At 38.9% G+C, this 23111-nt stretch overlaps 1 protein-coding gene across 2 annotated transcripts in view; it reads right to left on the bottom strand.

Moving 5' to 3' along the window:
• RAB6A (RAB6A, member RAS oncogene family) overlaps window positions 1-23111 on the bottom strand; it is a 45357-nt gene that overhangs the window by 18135 nt on the left and 4111 nt on the right. For both annotated transcript variants that reach the window (XM_084893444.1, XM_084893445.1), the window contains exon 2: window positions 7046-7104. In XM_084893444.1, coding sequence (XP_084749570.1) covers window positions 7046-7104 — 59 coding nt within the window. The remainder of the gene's footprint in view (window positions 1-7045; window positions 7105-23111) is intronic.

Raw genomic sequence — 23111 nt, 5'->3', positions numbered from 1 at the left:
CGGTCAAGGGCATGTACCTTGGTTGCGGGCATATCCCGAGTAGGGGGTGTGCAAGAGGCAGCTGATCGATGACTCTCTCTCATCTATGTTTCTAACTCTCTATCTCTCTCCCTTCCTCTCTGTACAAAATCAATAAAATATATTTAAAAAAGAAAAGAAAAGAAAATATATTTTATTGCTTTTTTTTACAGAGAGGAAGGGAGGGGGAGAGTTAGAAACATCAATGAGAGATGGCTGACGCTCAATTTACTGAGCCAAACCGGTTTCGGCTATGGCTACATTTAAAAATATATATATTTTATTGATTTTCCACAGAGAAGGAAGAAGGACAGAGAGCCAGAAACATCGATGAGAAAGAAACATCAGCTGCCTCCTGATTGATGTTTCCTAGAGTTCTGTTGTCCACAATCCAGGCAGGAAGGAGAAGTAAGACAAAACCAAGGGTACACCTGCCAACTCAGAGAGCCCCATTTATTTAAAACTCTGAGAAGACTGTAAATTTTTTTTTTATGGAAAAAGTATGGATTTAAATAAATGTGTGTGTTATTAAGGAAGAAGGGGAATAACCAAGGTACATGCCCTTGACCCGAATCAAACCTGAGACCCCTCAGTCCGCAGGCTGACACTCTATCCATTGAGCCAAACCAGGTAGGGCAGAGATATGGCTATATTTAAGAAACCTCATCAGGAGAACCTCATCTACTCACTATGGTAGAAGCAGCTAATTTCCCATACAAATACCCATCCTCCCCTTCTTCCTTAATATAAACATTTATTTAAATCCATACTTTTTCCATCAAAAAAAATATTTTCCAGCCGAAACCGGTTTGGCTCAATGGATAGAGCATAGGCTTGGGGACTGAAGGGTCCCAGGTTTGATTCCGGTCAAGGGCATGTACCTTGGTTGGGGGCACATTCCCAGTAGGGGGTGTGCAAGAGGCAGCTGATCGATGACCTCTCTCATCGATGTTTCTAATTCTCTATCTCTCTCCCTTCCTCTCTGTACAAAATCAATAAAATATATTAAAAAAAAATAAAAAAATAAAATATATATATATACACACACACACACACACACACACATATTTTCCAGTCTTCTCAGAGTTTTACATAAATGGGGCTCTCTGAGTTGGTAGGTGTACCCTTGGTTTTGTCTTACTTCTCCTTCCTGCCTGGATTGTGGATAACAGAACTCTAGGAAACATTCAATATTCACGAGGCAAACTTCAATATGAAAGTCATATTAGATCTGTTTAACAGAAGATTAGGAGGAGTCTTGGTCCCAGATCATCATGGAGCTGCCACACACGTCCTGAACTACTCTACCTCTAGAATTATTTTACATTAAAAAAAAAAAAAAAGTTCTCAGCTGCTCTGTCTATTGAGTAACTTTCTCTGTCCCACTCCTTCGCTGATAAACTCTTTCACCTAAAAATAATTCTCATGTCACTTGTTATTAAGTTTGTTAAATACAGCCAAAAATAATTTTTAATGGCTACAAACAGAAACTGTCATTTTTCAGATCTCATAGCCAACATGTTTATTTTTTTTAAAAATTAGTACAAAGTCAGACGTTACGATAAAATATACAATAGTCCCCTTCTTCCACTATGTCATCCTAGTGTGGGGACATTTAAACCACTCAACTCAAAGTTCAAAATTAACCTGAAAAACAACCTATTGCGGCTTTTCTTTTCATTTAATTTTATACCAAGCAGAGTTATTATGGCAAAGAAATCAATAGCAGGAAGAACAGAAAAAAAATCCAGGGAAAATAAACATCAGCTATTGCAGCATCTTGAATGCTACTGACATGAAACTACTTCAAACCTTTATAAAAGATAAATGAGTTGGAGGAAGCTGGAAAAGGTTAACCTGGGGCGGGGAGGGGAGAGAGGGAGGAGAACCTATGTAATACTGCCAACAATAAAGATTTAAAAAAAAAGAAAAGATAAATGAGACATTACTGCTGCCTCATGTTCATCTCCTTTATGAAAATGGAGAAGACAATACTTGTAGAAGAAATCAAAGGTTAAAGAACCATGTATATTAATTTACAACTTCACATTATTTGTTAATTAATTCATTGATTTTGGGGGTGGTCTACTTTGTAAAAAGCATACTAAACTTCCGGGAAAATACATACCAAAAATAGAACTAGATTCAGATTTTAAATTTACCCTAGAAACTTTTAGAAAAATAAAAATGGTTTGACAAATAATTGAGACAGTGGCAGTTAATAACTATGAAAAGTAATCATTCCTTTAATCAGATTAACATTTGATATCCTATAAAAGGCTAATATGCAAATCAACCGAACAGCAGAATGACCGGTCCCTATGACGCAAACTGACCACCAGGGGGCAGATGCTCAACGCAGGAGCTGCCTCCTGTTCAGTACACTCCCACAGGGGGAACGGTGCTTAGCCAGAAGCTGGGCTCACAGCTGGTGCGTCCAGTGGTGGTGGTGGGAGCCTTTCCCGCTTCTGAGGCAGCACTAAGGAGCAGCAAGCAGGCAGGCAGTAAGGAGCAAGGGGTCCTAATCTGCCAAGGGATGCAGGCCAGGCTGAGGGATTCCCCCCCACCCCCCAGTGCACAAATTTCATGCACCAGGCCTCTAGTATTATGATAAAACCATGGAAATCAAGTTTTTATATTAACTACACAGTAATAAGATATAAAATAGATATTTAAAGGAGCCATTTTATTATTTTGATTTTAACAAGAAAATTTCAAAAAGTTAATACAGAAAGGCCTAACCAGTTTGGCTCAGTAAATAGAGCATCGGCCTATGAATTGAAGTATCCCAGGTTTGATCCCAGTCAAGAGCACATGCCCAGAATTCAGCCTTGATCATGTAGAAGAAAGCCGATCAATGATTCTTTCTCATCATTGATGTTTCTATCTCTCTCTCACACTCCCTTCCGCTCTGAAATCAATAAAAAAAATATATTTTTAAAAGTTCATACAGAAAAAGTTTTGCATGTGCTTAGGGTCTCAGTAAAAGCATTTTTTAAAAGATTACTAACTTTTTCTTTTTTGTTTGTTCTTTTACTTTACAACTACAGGCCCAGTGCACGAAATTCACGGACTTGGCAGGGGCTGGTGTGGTCCCTCAGCCCAGGTTGGGAGAAGGTGCAGGCCAGGCCGAAGGACCCTACTGGTGCACGATTGGGGCCAGAGAGAGATGCAGGAGGATGGCCAGCCAGGGAGGGACTACGGGAGGGCTCCAGGGCGTGTCTAGTCCATCTCTCTCCATCCGGATCTCCTGGACCCCAGGAGCAAACTAACCTACCGATTAGAGCATCTTCCCCTGGTGGTCAGTTCACCTCATAGCAAGCAGTTGAGTGTCCTCAGCATATCATTAACATATTACGCTTTGATTGGTTGAATGGCCGACCAGTCAGCCAGACACTTAGCATATTAGGCTTTTATTATATAGGATTATGCAGTTCAAGCTAAAATACATCCTTATTTTGTTCCTGATCTTACAAAAAAGCATTCAGACTTTTTTTTTTTTTTTAATATATCTTTATTGATTTTAGAGAGGAAGGGAGAAGGAGAGATAGAAACATTAATGATGAAAGAGAATCACTGATTGGCTATCTCCTGAACGCCCCCTAGTGGGGATCGAGCCTGCAACCCCAGGCATGTACCCTTGGCTGGATTGAACCTGGGACCCTTCAGAACACAGGCCAAGGCTCCATCCACTGAGCCAAACCAGCTAGGGCTAGCATTCAGTCTTTTAAGGTTAACTATATTTGTTGTGGTTTTTCACTAATACCCTTAATCATGTTTAGGAAGATCCCTTATATTTCTAGTTTGTTGTGTTTTGTTTTTTTTACCATGAATGGCTATTGTTCAGATTATTACAGTTGTTCCTCTTCCCCCACCACCCCTCCTCCCGCCATAGCTCCCCTCCACCCAGTTCCCACCCCACCCCATGCCCTTACCCCACCACTGTCCCCATCCATAGGTGTAAGATTTTTATCCAGTCTCTTCCTGCAACCTCCACACCCTTCCCCCCGGGAATTACCAGTCCACTCCCTTTCTATGACCCTGATTCTATTATATTCAATAGCTATTCTGTTCATCATGTTTTTTATTCCCTTGATTTTTATTTATTTAAAATATATTTTATTGATTTTTTACACAGAGGAAGAGAAAGGAATAGAGTTCTAGAAACATCAATGAGAAACATCGACCAGCTGCCTCCTGCACACCCCCTACTGGAGATGTGCCCGCAACCAATGTACATGCCCTTGACCGGAATCGAACCTGGGACCTTTCAGTCCAGAGGCCAATGCTCTATCCATGAGCCAAACCGGTTTCGGCTATTCCCTTGATTTTTAGATTCACTTATTGATAGATATGTATTTTTTGTTACTTTGTTGTCATAATTTTTATCTTTACCTTTTTCTTCTTCATCTTCTTAAAGAATTCCCTTCAGCATTTCATATAATACTGGTTTGGTGGTGATGAACTCCTTTAGCTTTTTCTTATCTGTGAAGCTCTTTATCTGACCTTCAATTCTAAATGATAGCTTTGCTAGGTAGAGTAATCTTGGTTGTAAAGTTCTTGCTATTCATCACTTTGAATATCTTTTTTTTAAAAAAAAAATATTTTATTATTTTTTTTACAGAGAGGAAAGGAGAGACATAGAAACATTGATCAGCTGCCTCCTGCACACCCCTAAATGGGATGTGCCCGCAACCAAGGTACATGCCCTTAACCAGAATCAAACCTGGGACCTTTCAGTCTGCAGAGTCACTCCCTATCCACTGAGCCAAACTGGGTTCGGCACTTTGAATATTTCTTATCACTCCCTTCTGGCCTGCACAGTTTCTGTTGAGAAATCAGCTGACAGTCGTATGGGTACTTCCTTGTAGATAACTGTTTTTCTCTAGCTGCTTTTAAGATTCTCTCTTTGTCTTTTGCCCTTGGCATTTTACTTACGATGTGTCTTGGTGTGGTCCTCTTTGGATTCCTCTTTTTTGGGGTTCTCTGCACTTCCTGGACTATTTCTTTCACTAGGTAGAGTAAGTTTTCTGTCATTATTTCTTCAAATAGGTTTTCAATATCTTGTTCTCTCTTTTCTTCTGGCACCCCCATAATTTGGATGCTGGTACTCTGGAAGTCCCAGAGGCTCCTTACACTATCTTCATAATTTTGGATTCTTCTTGCTTTTCCTGTTGGGTGTTTTTTTCTTCTTCGTATTTTAACTCTTTGACTTGATTCTTGGGATCCTCTAGTCTGCTGTTGGATCTTTGCATATTATTCTTTATTTCAGTCAGTGTATGCTTAATTTCTAATTGGTCCTTTTTCATATCATTGAGGGTCTCACTATATTTCTCAGAGGATTCTAGAAGATTCTTGAATAACCTTATAACCATGGTTTTGAACTCTGTATCCCGTAGTTTGCTTTCCTCCATTTCTTTCATTTGTGACAGGTTTGTCTCCACATTTTGGCTGCTTCCCTGTGTTGATAGAGTGGCTTTGCGTGCTAGGTATCCTATAGGGCCCAGTGGCTCAGCCACCCTTATCACCTAAGGTGGACACTCTTGATGCACCACTTTGTGGTCTGTGTGCACAGTCTTGTTGTAGTTAAGCCTTGATTGTTGTTGGTAAGACTGGGAGGAATTGACCTCCAGACCAATTGACTGTGAGGACCAGTTGTGTCTACAATGGGAGAACTTCTGTGCTGGAGACATTCTTATGGGGCAGGCCTTGCTTCAGTGTGGCTTTGGTGCTGAATCTGCCCCCTGAATTTGTCTCTTATGGATGTGAAGAGTTGTAATCTGGATGGTTACAGCTAAGTAACCAACGCTCTATCCACTAAGCCAAACCGGTTAGGGCTAATACGTAGTAGACTTTTATAAGTCACAGCTGAATGCAACAATTCCTAGAAACAGTAAACTTGCTGTAAAAACACCTTTAACGTGCAAACCAACCAATTCAGAGCCCATTAATTCCAACCACTTCATGTATCTCATTCAGGGCCACTATTCCCCAGCCCTAAACATTCCAGAGCCAGGTACCAGACAACTAGGAATGGCTCCTGCACTCCAAAACCCACTGAAATTATTCAAACTAGGCAATCCTAAATCTGCTTACCTGGTCTCTCCTATCTTTCCCACAGAAGCCACAATAAAGGCTCTTAACCACTTTTCCCAGTTCCCACTCCTTCCCTTCTAACCAACTCAAGAGCTTCCCTATGGAGTATCATCTTCCTCTTGGGATCTATGAGTACAACAGATCTTTGCAATGGCAATAATCCCCTATCTGTTAGCTTTATCATACATGAATAAAAATAAAACCTACATTTTAAAAGTTTTTTCTTACTGCTTGCTTTAGATTTAGTTTTCTTTTTCTAGTTTTTTACAGTAGGAGGTTAAATTATTGATTTAATATTTTTATTTTCCTTATAGCACTGTTTTAGCTGAATCCCAAAAATTTTGATATATTCTGTTTTCTTTTACATTTGTCTCAAAGTATTTACTAACTTCCCTTGTGATTTTGTCTTTGATCCAATGGTTATTTAGGAATGTATTAATTTCCAAATATTGGTGAATTTCCCAAGTCTCCTTATTCTTGACTTCAAGTATAGGTCAAAATGTCACAGAATCCTAGACTAAAACAAAATCTCTATAAGAGAATATTTACAATCATTCCTACTTCTAGCCCAGATGGTATTAGCAATAATCTTTCAATATACTTTGGAAGAGATAAAGAAGTCACATGAAGAAGTCAAAAACAATGAGCAAAATCAGTTATACTTTATATGTTATAGCATTTTACATTTTACAAAGTGCTTTTATTTCCATGACTGCATGTGAAATTTTTAAAAACACCATAAAAACAGGGTGTCCCAAAAGATGTAAATACTACTAAAAATAGATAGCTCAACTGACATTTCTTTCTTTTCAGATTTAACCCACTGGAATTAATAATTGTTCTAAGAGTGTATATATTCTTGTGGGGACACCATATACTATTTATAACATACAAAATAGAGACAACTAGTAAGTTGGCAAAAACAAAATACCTGATAGGTGTTGTCAAAACTGTCATACATGAATCTGGTGATCAAGGATGTTTTTCCAACTGAAATTAAAAGGAAAAAAAAAAAAATTCAGTTAACACATTACATTGGGTTCTCGAAAAATACTTTTACAAAGACCTGCAATTAAATTCAATGGAAAATATCTGCAAAGGTTCTAACAATAATGAAAAAAAACACAAAGCCCCAAGTTAGTGAAATTGTTTTTTTTCCTAATTAAACAGATTGTTTCTCAAATTAAAAGCACAAGTAAAGAGTATTTACTTAGTTAAGAGTTGAGGAAAATGAAGATAAAAGATGGAGAAAAACAATCAATTATGTTAATATCCCTAATTTACAAAAAGGCAAATTAGGTATCTCATCCTAACAAAAAGAACTAGGATTAAACCATGAAGCAATTATAATTAACTTCCTGGAAAGAAACCTGGAGAAACTGAGGTTCAGGTCTACTTAATTCAATGAATGAAGACATAATCCCTGGGAATATAAAGACTAAAGTCCGAGAAGTATGAGGGCTACAAGGACTAGACTGTTTACCAATGAGAAAGAAGTTAACATGGAACACTAGCCAGTGTTGCTCAGTGGATAGAGTGCCAGCCTGTGTACCCAACGGTCCCAGATTCCATTCCATTCTGGTCAAGGGCACTTACCTTGGCTGCAGGCTCCTCCTCAGCCCTGGCCCTGGAAGGGGCCAGTGCAGGTGGCAACCAATCGATGCTTTCCTCTCATATCAAAATTTCTCTGTCTTTCCCTCTCTCTTCCATTCTCTCTAAAAATTAATGGAAAAATATCCTCTGCTCAGGATTAAGAATAGGAAAGGAAGAAGTAACATGGAAAGTACTAGCATGAGACTTACTTTACCGTCATTAACTTTACTCAAACACTTGTAAGTCTAAGTGTAAAATTTTAAAATAGGAAAAAACCCTAATCCACTTTTTCTTAAGGGGGAAAACATTTTTTAAATTGGAAATAAAACACTTATATCCAATTATCTTGTTTGTGCGTTTATTTACTAATTTATCTCCCCAACTTACAAAGGGAAAGATACAGATCATCTTGTCTTCTTCATGGATATACTAACAGTGTTGGTCCCTGCCTGGCACTGAATAAAATTAATCAATGAAAGAAACTTCACCAAGTTGACAGCATTCACTATTAAAGTAGTCAGATTCTGGAAGACAACAGCCTGCAACATCCTTGCATTCTTGGAAAAATGAAAATAGATACAACTCAATAGGGACATACTTAAAATATAACTCAGGAAATCAAGGTTTTAAAACCAGAACACTGAATTTACTAATTTACAGTAAGAAATAAATTTCGTCAGGATGGAAATTTGACTAGCAAATTTTCTCAAATTGTACACTTATAACTTGCATACGTTTCTATTATGGTGTACTTCAGTAAAACCTTTTCCTTATAAAAATATCTACATAATCATCATTTCAAATAACATCGTATAGGGTTTTATACACTCACGCACACAATTAAAATACACATAGTACTATAAAGTCAAAAGAAGGAGTAGTAAATATAAAGTTCTAAAGTCCTTGCCCAGAAGGGAAAAATCAAATAATGGTAGACTTTTTTCTTTTTAATATATTTTATTGATTTTTTACAGAGAGGAAAGGAAATGGATAGAGTTAGAAACATCAATGAGAGAGAAACATCGATCCATCAGCTGCCTCCAGCACACCCCCCTACTGGGGATGTGCCCACAACCAAAGTACATATCTTTGACCGGAATCAAACCTGGGACCCTTCAGTCCACAGCCCTATGCTCTATCCACTGAGCCAAACTGGGGTTGATTAGGGCTGATATTTGACTTTTATAAGTCACGGCTGCATGCCACAAATTCTAGGTCAATCTATAATAATAAAAGCGTAATATGCTAATTAGACTATACATCCTTCCAGAAGAAGCCAGGGCTGCAAGGGCCAAGGCAAGCCACTGCGACTATTGAGGGCACAGCCCATTGCATAAATTTCATCCACTGGGCCTCTAGTAATTAAATAAAAAAAAATTTTAAATGTGTAACTTCCCAATTTTAATAAAGCAATTAATATGAAATGATTTTTAAAAGACTGCAAATTCAAATACACAAGGAAAGAAATAATTAGGGGAAAAGCATATTAAGACAGATTTATCCCTGGCCAGTTTTGCTCAGTGGTTGAGCGTCAACCCAGGAGCCAAGAGGCTGCCAGTTTGATTCCTGCCTGGGTGCACTCTATCCCTAGTAGGGATGCCAATCAATGATGCTCCTCTCACATGGATGTTTCTCTCTCTCTCCCCCTCTCCTTTCCTCTCTCTCTCTAAAAATAAATAAAAAACATAAAAAAAGAGAACATTTATTTTAAATATATATTTTTATTGATTTCAGAAAGGAAGGGAAAGAAATAGAAACATCAATGCGGAGAATCATTGATTGGCTGCCTCCTGCTTGCCCCCCACTGGGGATCAAGGCTGCAACTTGGGCATGTATCCTGACCAGGAATCGAAATGTGACTTCCTGGTTCCTAGGTCAACGCTCAACCACTGAGCCAACCTGGCTGGACAACATATTTATTTTAAACCCAAATATGGCTGTGTGTTGTATAACCATGTAGGCCAGTGGTCCCTGAAAATTCTAAGGTACGTAGTTGAAAAATTCCTATCTCCTAATGACATTGTAAGTGCCCTAATGTAGTAGCATGACATTACTCAAGGGCTAAAAAACTAATTCTCATCTTACTCTTTTTTTTTTTTTTTTAAATATATTTTATTGATTTTTTACAGAGAGGAAGGGAGAGAGATAGAGAGCTAGAAATGTCGACCAGCAGCCTCTTGCACACCCCCTACCGGGGATGTGCCTGTAACCAATGTACATGCCCTTGACCGGAATCGAACCTGGGACCGATTTCAGTCAGCAGACCAATGCTATACCACTGAGCCAAAACGGTTTCGGCTCATCTTACTCTCTTAACTGTAAGTTACATGTATTGAAAATTTTGTCATATAAATTACAAAAGTCCACTACTGGAAGCTACCCAAGAAACAATCTTATCTAACATATTTCATTTTTTTACTTTCCAGAGGTGATTAGTTTTTTTATTCTTTTTGTCTGAGGAACACCTAAGTATCCTACAGTTTCTGCAAATATTTCACTTCCACAAAACTTATCAAGGAAAGATAGTGTAGTTTAGTGTTTTAGCACTGGAGTTTAGAACCAGATGGTTGAGCTGAAATCCCAACTTGATCACCTACTAACTATATCCAACTAGGACAAGTTATTTAACCTCTCTGTGCCTCAATTTCCTCATAGTAAAATGGGAATAACAATAATTCCTATCTTAAGGAATCCTTTTATCTTTTTACTTAGAAATAATTTTAGGCTCACAGAAGTTACAAAAATAGTACAGATAATTCCAGTATATAAAGACAATAAATTAAGTGCTGTGATGCTATTAACTAAACTGTAGAATTTATTTGGGTTTTACCAGCTTTTGTACTAATTCCCTTTTTTTGGTCCCAAGATCCAACCCAGGATTCCACATTGCTTTAGTTGTCATGCCTCCTTAGTCTCCTCTCATATCTAACATTTCCTATCTCTCCTTGCTTTCATGGCCTTGACACTTGAAAAATACAATTCAGTTGTTTTGTACAATTTTCCTCAATTTATATTTGCCAGTTTTCTCACTAGATTCAGGTCATTCATTTTTGGATGACTACCACAGAACTGATGTCTCTCTCTTGGGTGCATCTTTAACAAGAAAAACCTGTCTTAATCCTTGTAATATTAACCTTCATCACTTGGTTACAGTGATCTCCACAGTTTCTCTACCATAAAGCTTACTGTTTTTTATTTTTATAATTTTATGTATTATACACACACACAAACACACACACACACACACACACTAGAGGCCCGGTGCACGAAATTTGTGCATGGGGGTGTGTGCCTTCACCCTCTCCTATCTGGGACCCCTCGAAGGATGTCCAACTTCCCATTTAAGCCAATCCTGGTAGGACCAGGCCTAAGCAGGCAATAGGACATCCCTCTCACAGTCCAGAACTGCTGGCTCCCAACTGCTCGCCTGCCTACCTTCCTGATTGCCCCTAACTGCTTCTGCCTGCCAGTCTGATCACCCCTTAATCACTCCCCTGCCAGCCTGATTGATGCCTAACTGCTCCCCTGCCAGCCTGTTTGCCCCTAACTGCCCTCCCCTGCGGGCCTGGTCACCCCTAACTGCTCTCCCTTGCAGGCCTGGTCACCCCTAACTGCTCTCCCTTGCAGGCCTGGATGCCCCCAACTTCCCTCTGTCGGCCTGGTCCCTCCCAACTGCCCTTCCCTGCTGGCCATCTTCTGACGGCCATCTTGTGCTCACCTGCCTACTTGCCTGATAGCCCCTAACTGCTCCCCCTGCCAGCCAGATCACCCCTAACCGCCTCTGCCTGCCAGCCTGGTGGTGCCTAACTTCCTCCCCCACCCCGCTGGCCTGGTCGCCCCAACTGGTCCCCCACAAGCCTGGTTGCCCATAACTGCCTCTCCACCACTGGCCTGGTCACCACCAACTCACCCCCCCCCAGTCAGCCTGGTTGCCCCTCACTGCTGTCCTGTTCGTTCCCAACTGGCCCCCCTGCCGGCCTGGTCACCCCTCACTTAATCCCTGCCCCCCACTGGCCTGGTGGCCCCATGCAGCCTGCTGTCCAGTCATTTGGTTGTCCCTCACTAATGCCCCTGCCAGCCTGGTCTCCCCATAAAGTCTGCTGTTCAGTTGTTTGGTCATCCCTCACTAACCCCCCTGCCAGCCTGATCGCCCCACACTGCCTGCTGTTTGGTCGTTACTGTGAGGGGGTCCTGAAATCACAGATTTCAAGGGGTCCTGACCAATTTGCATATTACCATTTTATTAGTATAGATTTTTATTACTTACTGTGTAAATAATATCTTGAAGAGATACTTTGTGCTGTATCTTCCAAAACTCTTGTTCACTAATTTTAACATTAATCAAATAGATCTTGATCTTGCCCACAGTAATTATTACTATGGTATTCCCATGGGAATGCCTCTGTACCACTTCACCACACAACCATTCCTGTCAATGAGGAACTTGGTGAAGTTCCATTTGATGGCATTTCCCAGGATGCCCTCCTCTTGGCCTGAACTTTCATCACTTCCACAGAGGGTGGGCCTCATCTCAGTTCACACAGATCCTACGCGTGCGCGCTTTCTCTTTCTCTTTCTCTTTCCTTTCTCTTTCTCTCCCCTCCCCCCCCCCCCCCCCCGCTCGCGTTCTCTCTCTCTCTCTCTCTCTCTCTCTCTCTCTCTCTCTCTCTATATATATATATATATATATATATATATATATATATATATATAATTATACTATTCTCATATCAAATGGAGGGAACTCTTTGGTCTCAGCATTAGTCCCTGTCTCCTGCCTCCCAAATTAGTTACAAAGGAAAGCCAGGATCAGTAAGGTGCCCTCAGCTTATCGGTGTGCAGGTCAACAAGCTGAGTAAAATTTACATCTGTTTTATCTGTTTTACCTCGTATTGAGGCCACATTGGTGACATTGCACAGGAAGCCCCAGTACTTGCCAAGGTGGCCCATCAATGTTCTTTACTGAGATCTTGTGCACTGACTGAGCACAGTGTCAGTAGTCATGACAAGAGCAACTAGCAAGAGGACCACACAGAAGCACTGGCATCAGGAGGTGGCACAGGTGGCTCTCCAGGCTCATTTTGTATTTTCCCTGCCCTAGTCCTGAAATCAACCACTTCTCCAAGAAGCTCATAGAGTTAGTTTTAAGGATTAAATCAGTTAGGCCTGATACGTAGTAAGCAATCAAATGTCAGTTGATATTATTATTATGTATGCAAACAAATATACTGTCAGGAAGCCACAAAACATAGATTTACTCGCATAATTTGGTAATCTGACTATTCAAAAAAATTCAGTTGGGCAGGAAATATACATTGTTATCAGAAGTGTATGGAGTTTTATATTTGGCTGCAAAGGGATATTAAGTACTGCATTTGTTTGCTAGGACTGCTATAATAAAGTACCAAAAACTGAATGGTTTAAACAACAGAAATTTATTGTCTCACAGTTCTGGAAGCTACAAATCCAAAATCAAGATGTTGGCAGAGTTAGTTCCTTCTGAGGGCTCTGAGGAAAATCTGTTCCCGAGCTTCTGTGGTTTGCAGCAAATCCTTGTCATTTATTGGTGTATAGAAACACCACCCTCATCTTTGCCTTAATCTTCATATGGCATTCTCTCTATTTACGTGTGTTTAAATTTCTCCTTTTTAAAAGGATACCAATCATAGTGTATAGGCCACCCTACCCTAGAATGACCTCATCTTAACCAATTGCATCTAATACTAGAGGTTAAACTTCAAAATATGAACTTGAGAAGGATACAACTCAATCCATAACAAAGCATAAATGTAAAATTCCTGAAAAACAAAAATAAATTATCACAATATTTAGAATATCAATCAGCTTGAGGAAGAAATAACTATTTTTTTATGTAGTTCTTACAAAAAGAACTACAATTATTGCAGATATTTTGAAAACAAAAGTACAATATTTTAGAGAAGAGTTCAACTGAAGAATTTTGAGAATGCAAAGGAATGTTTTATTTAAAACTAAATGTACTCAGTCTTTTTGTAAAGAGGAACCACTTTCAATTTCTGGAAGTTTTGTGAGGACTAGATGAGAGGGTTCTGACAGTAAATCCCTCGGTGGAACTTACAGAGGACCATCTATACAGTCCATACTATATGAGAAGGGGAAAGAGTCTTCTCATTTTACATATGAGAAAACAGACACAGAGAGGTTAAAGTGAACTTTTTCAGTTTATACATAATTCATAAGGTGGTAGACCAAAGACCATAATTCAGTTTTCCTAACTCCTGCTCCAGGACTTTTCCCATATCACATTAACAATAATAATTTCACAGGCCAAAGGAAAGATATATTCCATATTAAATAACAATAAACAAAAGTTTACAATAAGTAGTAACTTCAGTAGTCATCTTTTTTTTCCCCTCTTTATTTAATGTATGATGATACTTCTGTCACCTTCCTAAAGAAGAAAGACTATTATTCAAGATTCCTAATGACTGTACAATCATCATTTTATGGTCACCTATATGAAAGGCATTATGATAGACATCAAGGACAGAGATCCAAAAGATCTCAGAGTGGATTTTGTGCAGGCTTAAATACTACACATCAAATATCTTTAGTCCAGCGGTAGCCTAAAATCTGTCTAAATTTCTATTATAGTCAACTTCATTCACCTGGATTATATAAATAATTGTAGGTTCCTACGCATAAATTTCTGAAGGGATAGCCTTCAGTTTTAAGAGAATGGTTAAGGACAGATAAAGGATTAACTAGCCACATTAGGCTACTGAAATGAAAATGAAATAAAATTTAGAAATCAGTTCCTCAGTCACCCTAGTCATCACCATTTTAAACAGCATAAATATAGAATAGATCCACCACTACAGAAAGTCCAGTTCAATAGCAATGATCTAGAGATCCTGAAATATTAAATCTCAAAAACACATCAAAGAAAACATTCCAAAAATAAAGGCTTCTTTGGGTAACTATACTCATGATTGTCAACAATATACCAACAGGTCCTCATCTTTTAGCAGTCATACCAAAATATTTGCAATGACAATGAATATGGGATTGTTTCAACCCACTTTAGTGTGTGGGAGGGTGGGGAGTATGTGTGTTATAGATAAAACCCATCCTAAGTTGATAATCATTGAAGCTGAGTAACAGTTTATGGGAGTTGATTATACTACTCTCTGTATTTCCTGATATGTTAAAATTTCCCATGATAAGTTAAAATATTTTAAGAACCCAGAAACATATTTTGTTCAATCACAATTCACTTTTCAATTATGTCATTTATACTCATTGTCTATTTCTGAATCTTTCTTGACTCTCCAAAACTCTACTGAAACCATTTAAAAATGATTGATTAGTTCTCGCTCTAGCCAGTATGGCGTCAGTTGGTTGGAGTATCGTCTCATACACCAAAGGTTGGTGGATTTGATTCCTGGCCACAGCACATACCCAGTTTTCAGGTTCGATCCAGCCGGGGTATGTGAAGGAGACAACTGATAGATTCTTATCACACTGATGTCTTTCTCTTCCTCTCATTCTATCTTTCCCTTCCTCTCTCTAAAATCAATTAAATAAATAAAAATTATTAGTTTTTGATAAATCCAATAATCTTTACTGAGTCATTATTTTCCTAAACTTGAAGTAGGCAGACCAGATACTTAGTATAGCAAACCTCTCTCCTTCCTAGGTTTTTAGTTTTATTTTATTCTATTTTTCCTTTAAATTGTTTCTTAAACATGTACTTGTTATTGTGAGCAACATCAAGGCCTTTCTGAAAATAAGTAGGGTAAAAATCATAAACTATTTACTTATTCAAAAATATTTAGTGAGCTCTAAGCACTGTGAAATGTGCTGAAAATACAGCAATGAATAAGAAATTCATGAACATTACATTTATGGAGCTTACAGACCAAATGGAAAACAGAAATTTTAATAAAAAATAATTACAACTATATTAAAGGCTGCTAGAAGAAGTACACAGTACTGAGAGCATAAAGAATTCTGGGAATCTAAACCACTCTGAGGAAGTCAGCAAAGGCTTCTTTGAAGAAGTAACTTCAAGCTGAAACCTAAAGGATGAGCTGGAGAGATCGCCTTTTGACTAAGATCAAGTGTAAGATAAACTGGAGTTAACCAGGCAAAGGGAGTATGTAACAAGGTGGAGATTAGTGAAGAGCTACAAAAATGGAGGGAGGGGGTATTTGAAAGGCCAGTATGGCTGAAAAAGAGATATATGGTAAGAGATGTGTTCAAGGTAAGAATGGGAAGATGGAAAGGAGCCATATAATGTAGTATGGTCCATGTAGAACCTTTGTAAAGATTTCAGACTTATTCCAAGAATGATTTTTAAAAATTACAAAGGTGGGGTTGTTTTTAGTTCAAAAAATTTTAACTGCATATATCATAAAATTTAGCATTTCAATATATTTTTTTTATATATATATATATATATATATATATTTTTTATTGATTTTGTACAGAGAGGAAGGGAGAGAGATAGAGAGTTAGAAACATGGATGAGAGAGAGTCATCGATCAGCTGCCTCTTGCACACCCCCTACTGAGGATATGCCCGCAACCAAGGTACATGCCCTTGACCGGAATCGAACCCGGGACCTTTCAGTCCCCAAGCCGACGCTCTATCCATTGAGCCAAACCGGTTTCGGCAGCATTTCAATATTTTTTTAAAAAATATATTTTTATTGATTTTAGAGAAGGAAGGACATATATAGAAACATCAATGATGAGAGAGAATCATTGATCGGCTGCCTCCTACACACTCCACAGTGGGGATTGAGCCTGTAAACCAGGCATATGCCCCTGGCCGGAATCGAACCTGGGACCCTTCAGTCCGCAGGCCGACTCTCCATCCACTGAGCCAAACCGGCTAGGGCTCAACAATTTTTAAGTATGCAATTCAGTGGCATTAAGTACATTCACACTGTGTTGTTTTTTTGTTATTAATCCTCACCTGAGGATATTTTTTCCATTGATTTTTAGAGAATGGAAGGGAAGAGGAGAGAGAAACATTGATGCGAGAGTCTGCAACTGAGGTACTCGCCCTTGACTGGAATCAAACCCAAGACCCTCTGGCTGAGGGCCAACACCATAACCACTGAACAACCCAGCTGGGGCCACAATTTTTTTGTTTTAAGAAAGTTACTCTGATTTATATTTTTATAAAGTCCACTCTGATATCAATGTAGAGAAAGGATTAAACGGGAGGTTCAAGAATAGAGGCTGGAAGGTACAGAGAAAGCAATGTAAAAGACTTACCGTATATCTACTTTATTGCTCCTTGCTAGACTATGAGCAAGAATAGAGATTATATCTGAAGTTTTAACAGCTATTTCCCCTGAAATGGATATGTGACCTATAAAATTCTATGATTCTTAGTGTGTAAGCTTTAAAAATCAAAGATATGTGTTTTTTATAGCATGTAACACCTTGATAAAGTCTGTATGGGGTGTTTGGGCAAGGTTTTATGCAATCTCACAATAGCAGGACAAGATAACCAGGTAGCTCAGTTGGTTAGAGTGTTGTCCCAATATGTCAAGATTTCAGGTTCCATCCCAGACAGGGCACATACAAGAATCAACCAGTGAGAACACAAGTAAGTGGAACAATAAATCAATGTCTCTGTCTCTGTCTCTGTCTCTGTCTGTCTCTCTCTCCCCCCCACCCCCCGCCCCGAAGAATCAACCAGTGAGTGCACAAATAAGTGGAACAACAAATCAATGTCTTTCTCTCTCTCTTGTTCTCGCTTTGTTCCCTTTCTCTCTCATATCAATAAATAAAAACTAAAAAAATAAAGAACCCTTTGAAATTAAGATAGCAGAAATTGCCAGGCCAGTGTGACTCAGTGGTTGAACATTAACCCATACACCAAGAGGTCCCTGGTTTGATTCCTAGTCGGGGTACATGTCTGGGTTACAGGCTCAATCCCCAGTAGGGCTTGAAGGAGGCAGCCGATTGTGTCTCTATCCCAAAGGTGTTTCTATCTCTCTCTATCCCTCTCCCTTCCTCTTTCTCTAAGTCAATAAAAACATATTTTTAAAAAATGATAGCAGAAATACAACTCGATAGAATGAAAAAGTTAAGAAAATCTTTTGAGAATATAAGTCAACCTATAAACCACAATTCCATTTCTGGTCAGGGCATATGCTCAGGTTGTGAGATAGGTCCCCGGTGACGGTCGTACAGGAGGCAGCAATAATTCTCCTTCATCACTGATGTTTCTATCTCTCTCCCCCTCTCCTTTCTTCTCTGAAATTAATAATAAAAATATGTGTATTTTTAAAAAAGAAAGAAAATAAGACATATCATTATGAAAGATCAAAAGACCAAGAGTCATAATAGCAACACTAGAATCTTCAAGGCAACATATTAATTCTAAACTCCACCAAACTACCGGTGTTAAGGCTTGTACAGATACATTTTCAGATACACAAGATCTCACAAACTTTCTCTCATCTTCCCTTAACTACTTACTGCAGGATATAGTCAATGTAATGAGGGAGTAAACAAAGAAGACAAAAATGTAATTTGAGAAACAAGGAATCAACCCAACACATCCAATAAAAAAGAGAAGGAAATCTACCAATCATAGAGGGTAACTAGTATAAATGAGAAAGGGTCAGAAAGTTCTGGGAGAGATGTCTGGAAGAGATAAAACTGAGGGACAATCTGATGCATTTGGAAAGGTGATTTACCCTGTTGGTAAAGAGTTTGGGAATAAATGAATGATGTGCATATAAATTAAACGAAGGAAAAAAGCAAGTTAAATAGTGATACAATACAAAAGACATGCAAGAGAGTACAAGTAATCTGTATATTACATGACTCAGCTGTGAATATCATTTACCTATTAATAATGTAAAGATTAAATACCAAACTAACAAAATGAATGATATCTATAGTTAGAGGATGGGGAAAACAACACCACCAAATTAGTATCACCATATCAGAAATAAAAAAAGTTAGAATGATTAAATAAACTGTCCAAGATCACACTGTAAACATTGAGGTCAGGATTAGAAGCAGAGCCTGATTATCTCTGGAACTGTCTTTCTCACTACATATTGCCTTCCCCAAAAGAAAAGCTTTAACTATAAAGCATGGAGATAGATTTGATAATAAAAACTACAAAATGTGGACCAGCTGGTGTGGCTTAGTGGTTGAGCATTGACCTATGAACTAGGAGGTTGCAGTTCGATTCCGTCAGGGCACATGTCCAGGTTATAGGTTCGATTCCCAGTGTGGGGCGTGAAGAAGGCAGCCGATCAATGATCTTTTTCTCATTATTGATGTTTCTCTCTCTCTCTTCCTCTCTAAAAATAAAAATATATTACAAACTGCCGAAACCAGTTTGGCTCAGTGGATAGACCATCGGCCTGCGGAATGAAAGGTCCCAGGTTCGATTCTGGACAAAGGCATGTACCTTGGTTGCGGTACATCCCCAGTGGTGGGTGTGCATGAGGTAGCTGATCCATGATTCTCTCTCATCGATGTTTCTAACTCTCTATCCCTCTCCCTTCCTCTCTGTAAAAAGTCAATAAAATATATTAAATATAAAAAAATACATATATATATATTACAAACAAACTACAAAATATGTTTTCCTGGTGATATCTAACAGGACAAAGTAACTTAGAGTGATCCAATTTAACTGTCCCACTGAAGAACAGCCTAAGGAGACCTAACAACTAAATCAAATGTAGTATCCTGGATGGGATCCTGAAATAGAAGAAGGACATTAGATAAACTAAAAACATCTAAATAAAATATATAATTGGGTTAATGATGATATATCAATATTAGTTCATTCACTATAAAAAATGGATATGGGAGGTATTAATTATGGAAGAAACAGGGTGTAGAGTATATGGAAACTCTATTATTTTTGCACTTTTTCTGTAAATCTAAAAATATTCTAAAGCAAACATTTTATTTAAAAACAAAAACACAGAATGGGAAAAATTAGTACATTTCTATGTACTAATATGAAAAGCCCTTTAGAGTAAATTGTTACTAGTAAGTGGAAAAAGCAAGGTACAGAATCAAGTCTGATAAATCTTATATAAGGGAGAACAGGACGTCAGCCTGCAGACTGAAAGGTACCAGGTTCGATTCCGGTCAAGGGCATATACCTTGGTTGCGGGCACAACCCCAGTAGGGGGTGTGCAAGAGGCAGCTGATCAATGTTTCTAACTCTCTATCCCTCTCTCTTCCTCTATGTAAAAAATCAATAAAATATATTTTAAAAAAAGAAATTATATTAATATTTGCTTGTCTACATAAAGAAATCCCAAATTTACACAAGAAAACATACACAATTACTAAAGGAAAAAGGGGATGGGTTGAAAAAAATGTGGTTAAATTACTTATTAATAACAAAGTTGGAGGGGAGGAAAAAGTGGTCCAGATTAAAGCCCTATGAGAAATGGATTAGATGATTTCTCAAAGTCCCCTTCAACTATGGAATACTTTAATTAAAGAATTTCAACTAAAGATTCTTAAACTATTAGTCATATTTATAATGTGCCTTCACTGAAATACCATGCTCCATCCATTATCATTTCTCTGTACCTTTTAACACTACTTTTCAAAGTAATTGCACTCACCTCACTATATTACATTAGGAATGATATATTTCTTCCCCAATGAAATTGCTTAAGAGAAGATTCTACCAAACCAATGACAGAATAACAGGGTTTTTTTAGTGTTGATTTATCCTCATCCAAATATATTTTTTTCCATTGATTTTTTTTCTTTTTTAAGAGAGAGTAGAGGAGAGGGGGGAGAAGGGGAGAGGAACATCATGTGTAAGAGAGACATAACTGTCGGTTGCCTTCTACATGTGCCCCAACCAGGGCGGGAATCGAGCCTACAATTAAGGTATGTGCCCTTGACCAGAAATCGAACCTGAGACCCTTAGGTTAGTGGGACGGTTCTCTAACCATTAAGTGCACTGGCTATAGCAGTTTTTATTTATTTATTTATTTATTTATTTATTTATTTTTTTGACTTCCAAGCTTCTTTTTCTTCCCCTGTTTTTTTTTTTTTTTTTTTTTAAATCAATCTTTATTGTTCATATTATTACAAAGGTTCCTCATTTCTTCCTCCCTCCACCAGGTTCCCACCCCACCCTCTGCCCCCTCCCCATCCCCCATTGTCCTCATCCATAGGTGCACAGTTTATGTTCAGTCTCTTCCTCCCTCCCTTTCCCCGATAGTAAATCCCTTTTCAGATAGTAAATCTGTTACTTAGCATTTTCTCATATCAATAATACCTCCACATGCCCAATGATACACTTCACACAAAAGACATTTTCAAATAGGTCAACCAGCCTCATCCAGGCCCCACCCAAGGCACTCACAGATCAACACCCCAGCGCTATACTAACTCAACACATCCAGATCTAAGCCTTCATCACTTGATTCAGCAGACCCTCAAGTTCCCGCAAAAGTTTCCAGCCATGTCTGAGAGGCAGCCGTGGGCAGGTACAGGCGAGGAGCAAGCTGTTTCGGGCCTGGCTGCTCCGGGCCTGGCCTCTGTTGCTCTGGTTCGTTCCACAACCAGCTGCTCCGGGTCTGGTCACTGCCGCTCCCGACCTAGTTGCTCTGGACTTGGCTGTTGCTGTTACAGGCCTGGCCGCACCCGACCCGGCTGCTCTGGGACCGGTTGCTCCGGTCCCGGCCGCTCTGGGCCTGGCCGCTCCCAGCCTGGCAGCTGCTGCTCCGGGCCTGGCCGCACCAGACCTGGCTGCTCCGGGCCTGGCTGCTCCCAGCCTGGCAGTCGCTGCTCCAGGCCTGGCCGCACCAGACCCGCTATAGCAGTTTTTAGTTAACATTGTTAAATTAAAATATTTACTAAGCTCTTCTCATGTGCCAGGCACTCTTTTAAATACACTTATTAAATAACTTAATCTTTACAGTAAGTTTACATGATAGACCATATTATCTTTATTTTTAGATTAAAACACACACACACACACACACACACACACACACACACACACAAACTGAGCCCTGGGTGGTGCTGTTCAGTTGTTCAAGCGTAGGTCTGAGTATCAAAGGGTCTCGGATTTGATTCCTGGACCGGGCACATACAAGAATCAACAAATGAATGCATGAATAAGTGGAACAACAAACCAGTGTCTCTTTCTCTCAGGTCAATAAATAACAAATTAATCATATTAGCAGAGCTCTTTAGAGGCCTCAATAATTTGGAAGTGCATAACCCATTTTTTAAAAATTTTAAGTTCACTGATCTAGCCAACCTAAATTGTTCAGTATTCCTAGTCTCTCATAGTAAAATAATGTTTTTAAGTCAAAAGAACTAATGTAGCCGAAGCCGGTTTGGCTCAGTGGATAGAGCGTCGGTCTGCGGACCGAAAGGTCCCAGGTTCGATTCCGGTCAGGGGCATGTATGTTGGTTGCGGGCACATCCCTGGTGAGGGATGTGCAGGAGGCGGCTGGTCGATGTTTCTTTCTCATAGACGTTTCTGGCTCTCTATCTCTCTCCCTTCCTCTCTGTAAAAAATCAATAAAATATATTAAAAAAGAACTGATGTAACCCTGGTCGGTATGGCTCAGTTGGTTGGAACGTCATCCCCATACACTGAAAGACTGCAGACTCGATTCCCAGTCAGGATACATACCTAGGTTGCCCATTCCCAGTCAGATACTTACAAGAGGCAACCAGTCAATGTTTCCCTCTCATCTCTCTCATCAAAATTTTAAAAGAATGTTTAAAGAATTATTTTTTAAAAAGAAATAGAAATGATGTTAAAAAAATTTTTTTAAATACCATGAAAAATAAGCAGTACTAGGCTAGGTATGTGCTTTTTCCTGATATCACATTTCCTAATTTGTAACCTACAATATTTGTTTGTAGTAATATCTTCTACAGTAAACCAAAATGACATTCCTAAAAGTACCTCTGCATTTCAAGACAATAGCGACAGGTAGTAAAAAAGGAATTCCTCAAAGAAACTTCAGATTCAAATTATGTATTTCAACATTCCTTTATTAAACCATGTACACTACTTAAATATAAAGAAATCTTAAGAGCCGAAACCGGTTTGGCTCAGTGGATAGAACGTCGGTCTGTGGACTGAAGGGTCCCAGGTTCGATTCCAATCAAGGGCATGTACCTTGGTTGCGGGCACATCCCCAGTAGGGGATGTGCAGGAGGCAGCTGATCGATGATTCTCTCTCATTGATGTTTCTAACTCTCTATCCCTCTCTATCCCTTGCTATAAACCATAAGAGTTTATAGGAAGACTACGAAAATTGATGCCATTTATTCAATCTGAGGCTTCATGTACTGAAACAATGTATGGTCATACATAGCATAAGACCTTAATTTTTTTTTTAAATATATTTTATTGATTTTACACAGAGAGGAATT

The sequence above is a fragment of the Pipistrellus hanaki genome (assembly GCF_964339955.1).
Source record: "Pipistrellus hanaki genome assembly, chromosome: 9".
Classification (NCBI taxonomy): domain Eukaryota; kingdom Metazoa; phylum Chordata; class Mammalia; order Chiroptera; family Vespertilionidae; genus Pipistrellus; species Pipistrellus hanaki.
The sequence above is the reverse complement of the archived record's forward strand: the minus strand, read 5'-3'. Positions and strand labels throughout refer to the sequence as shown.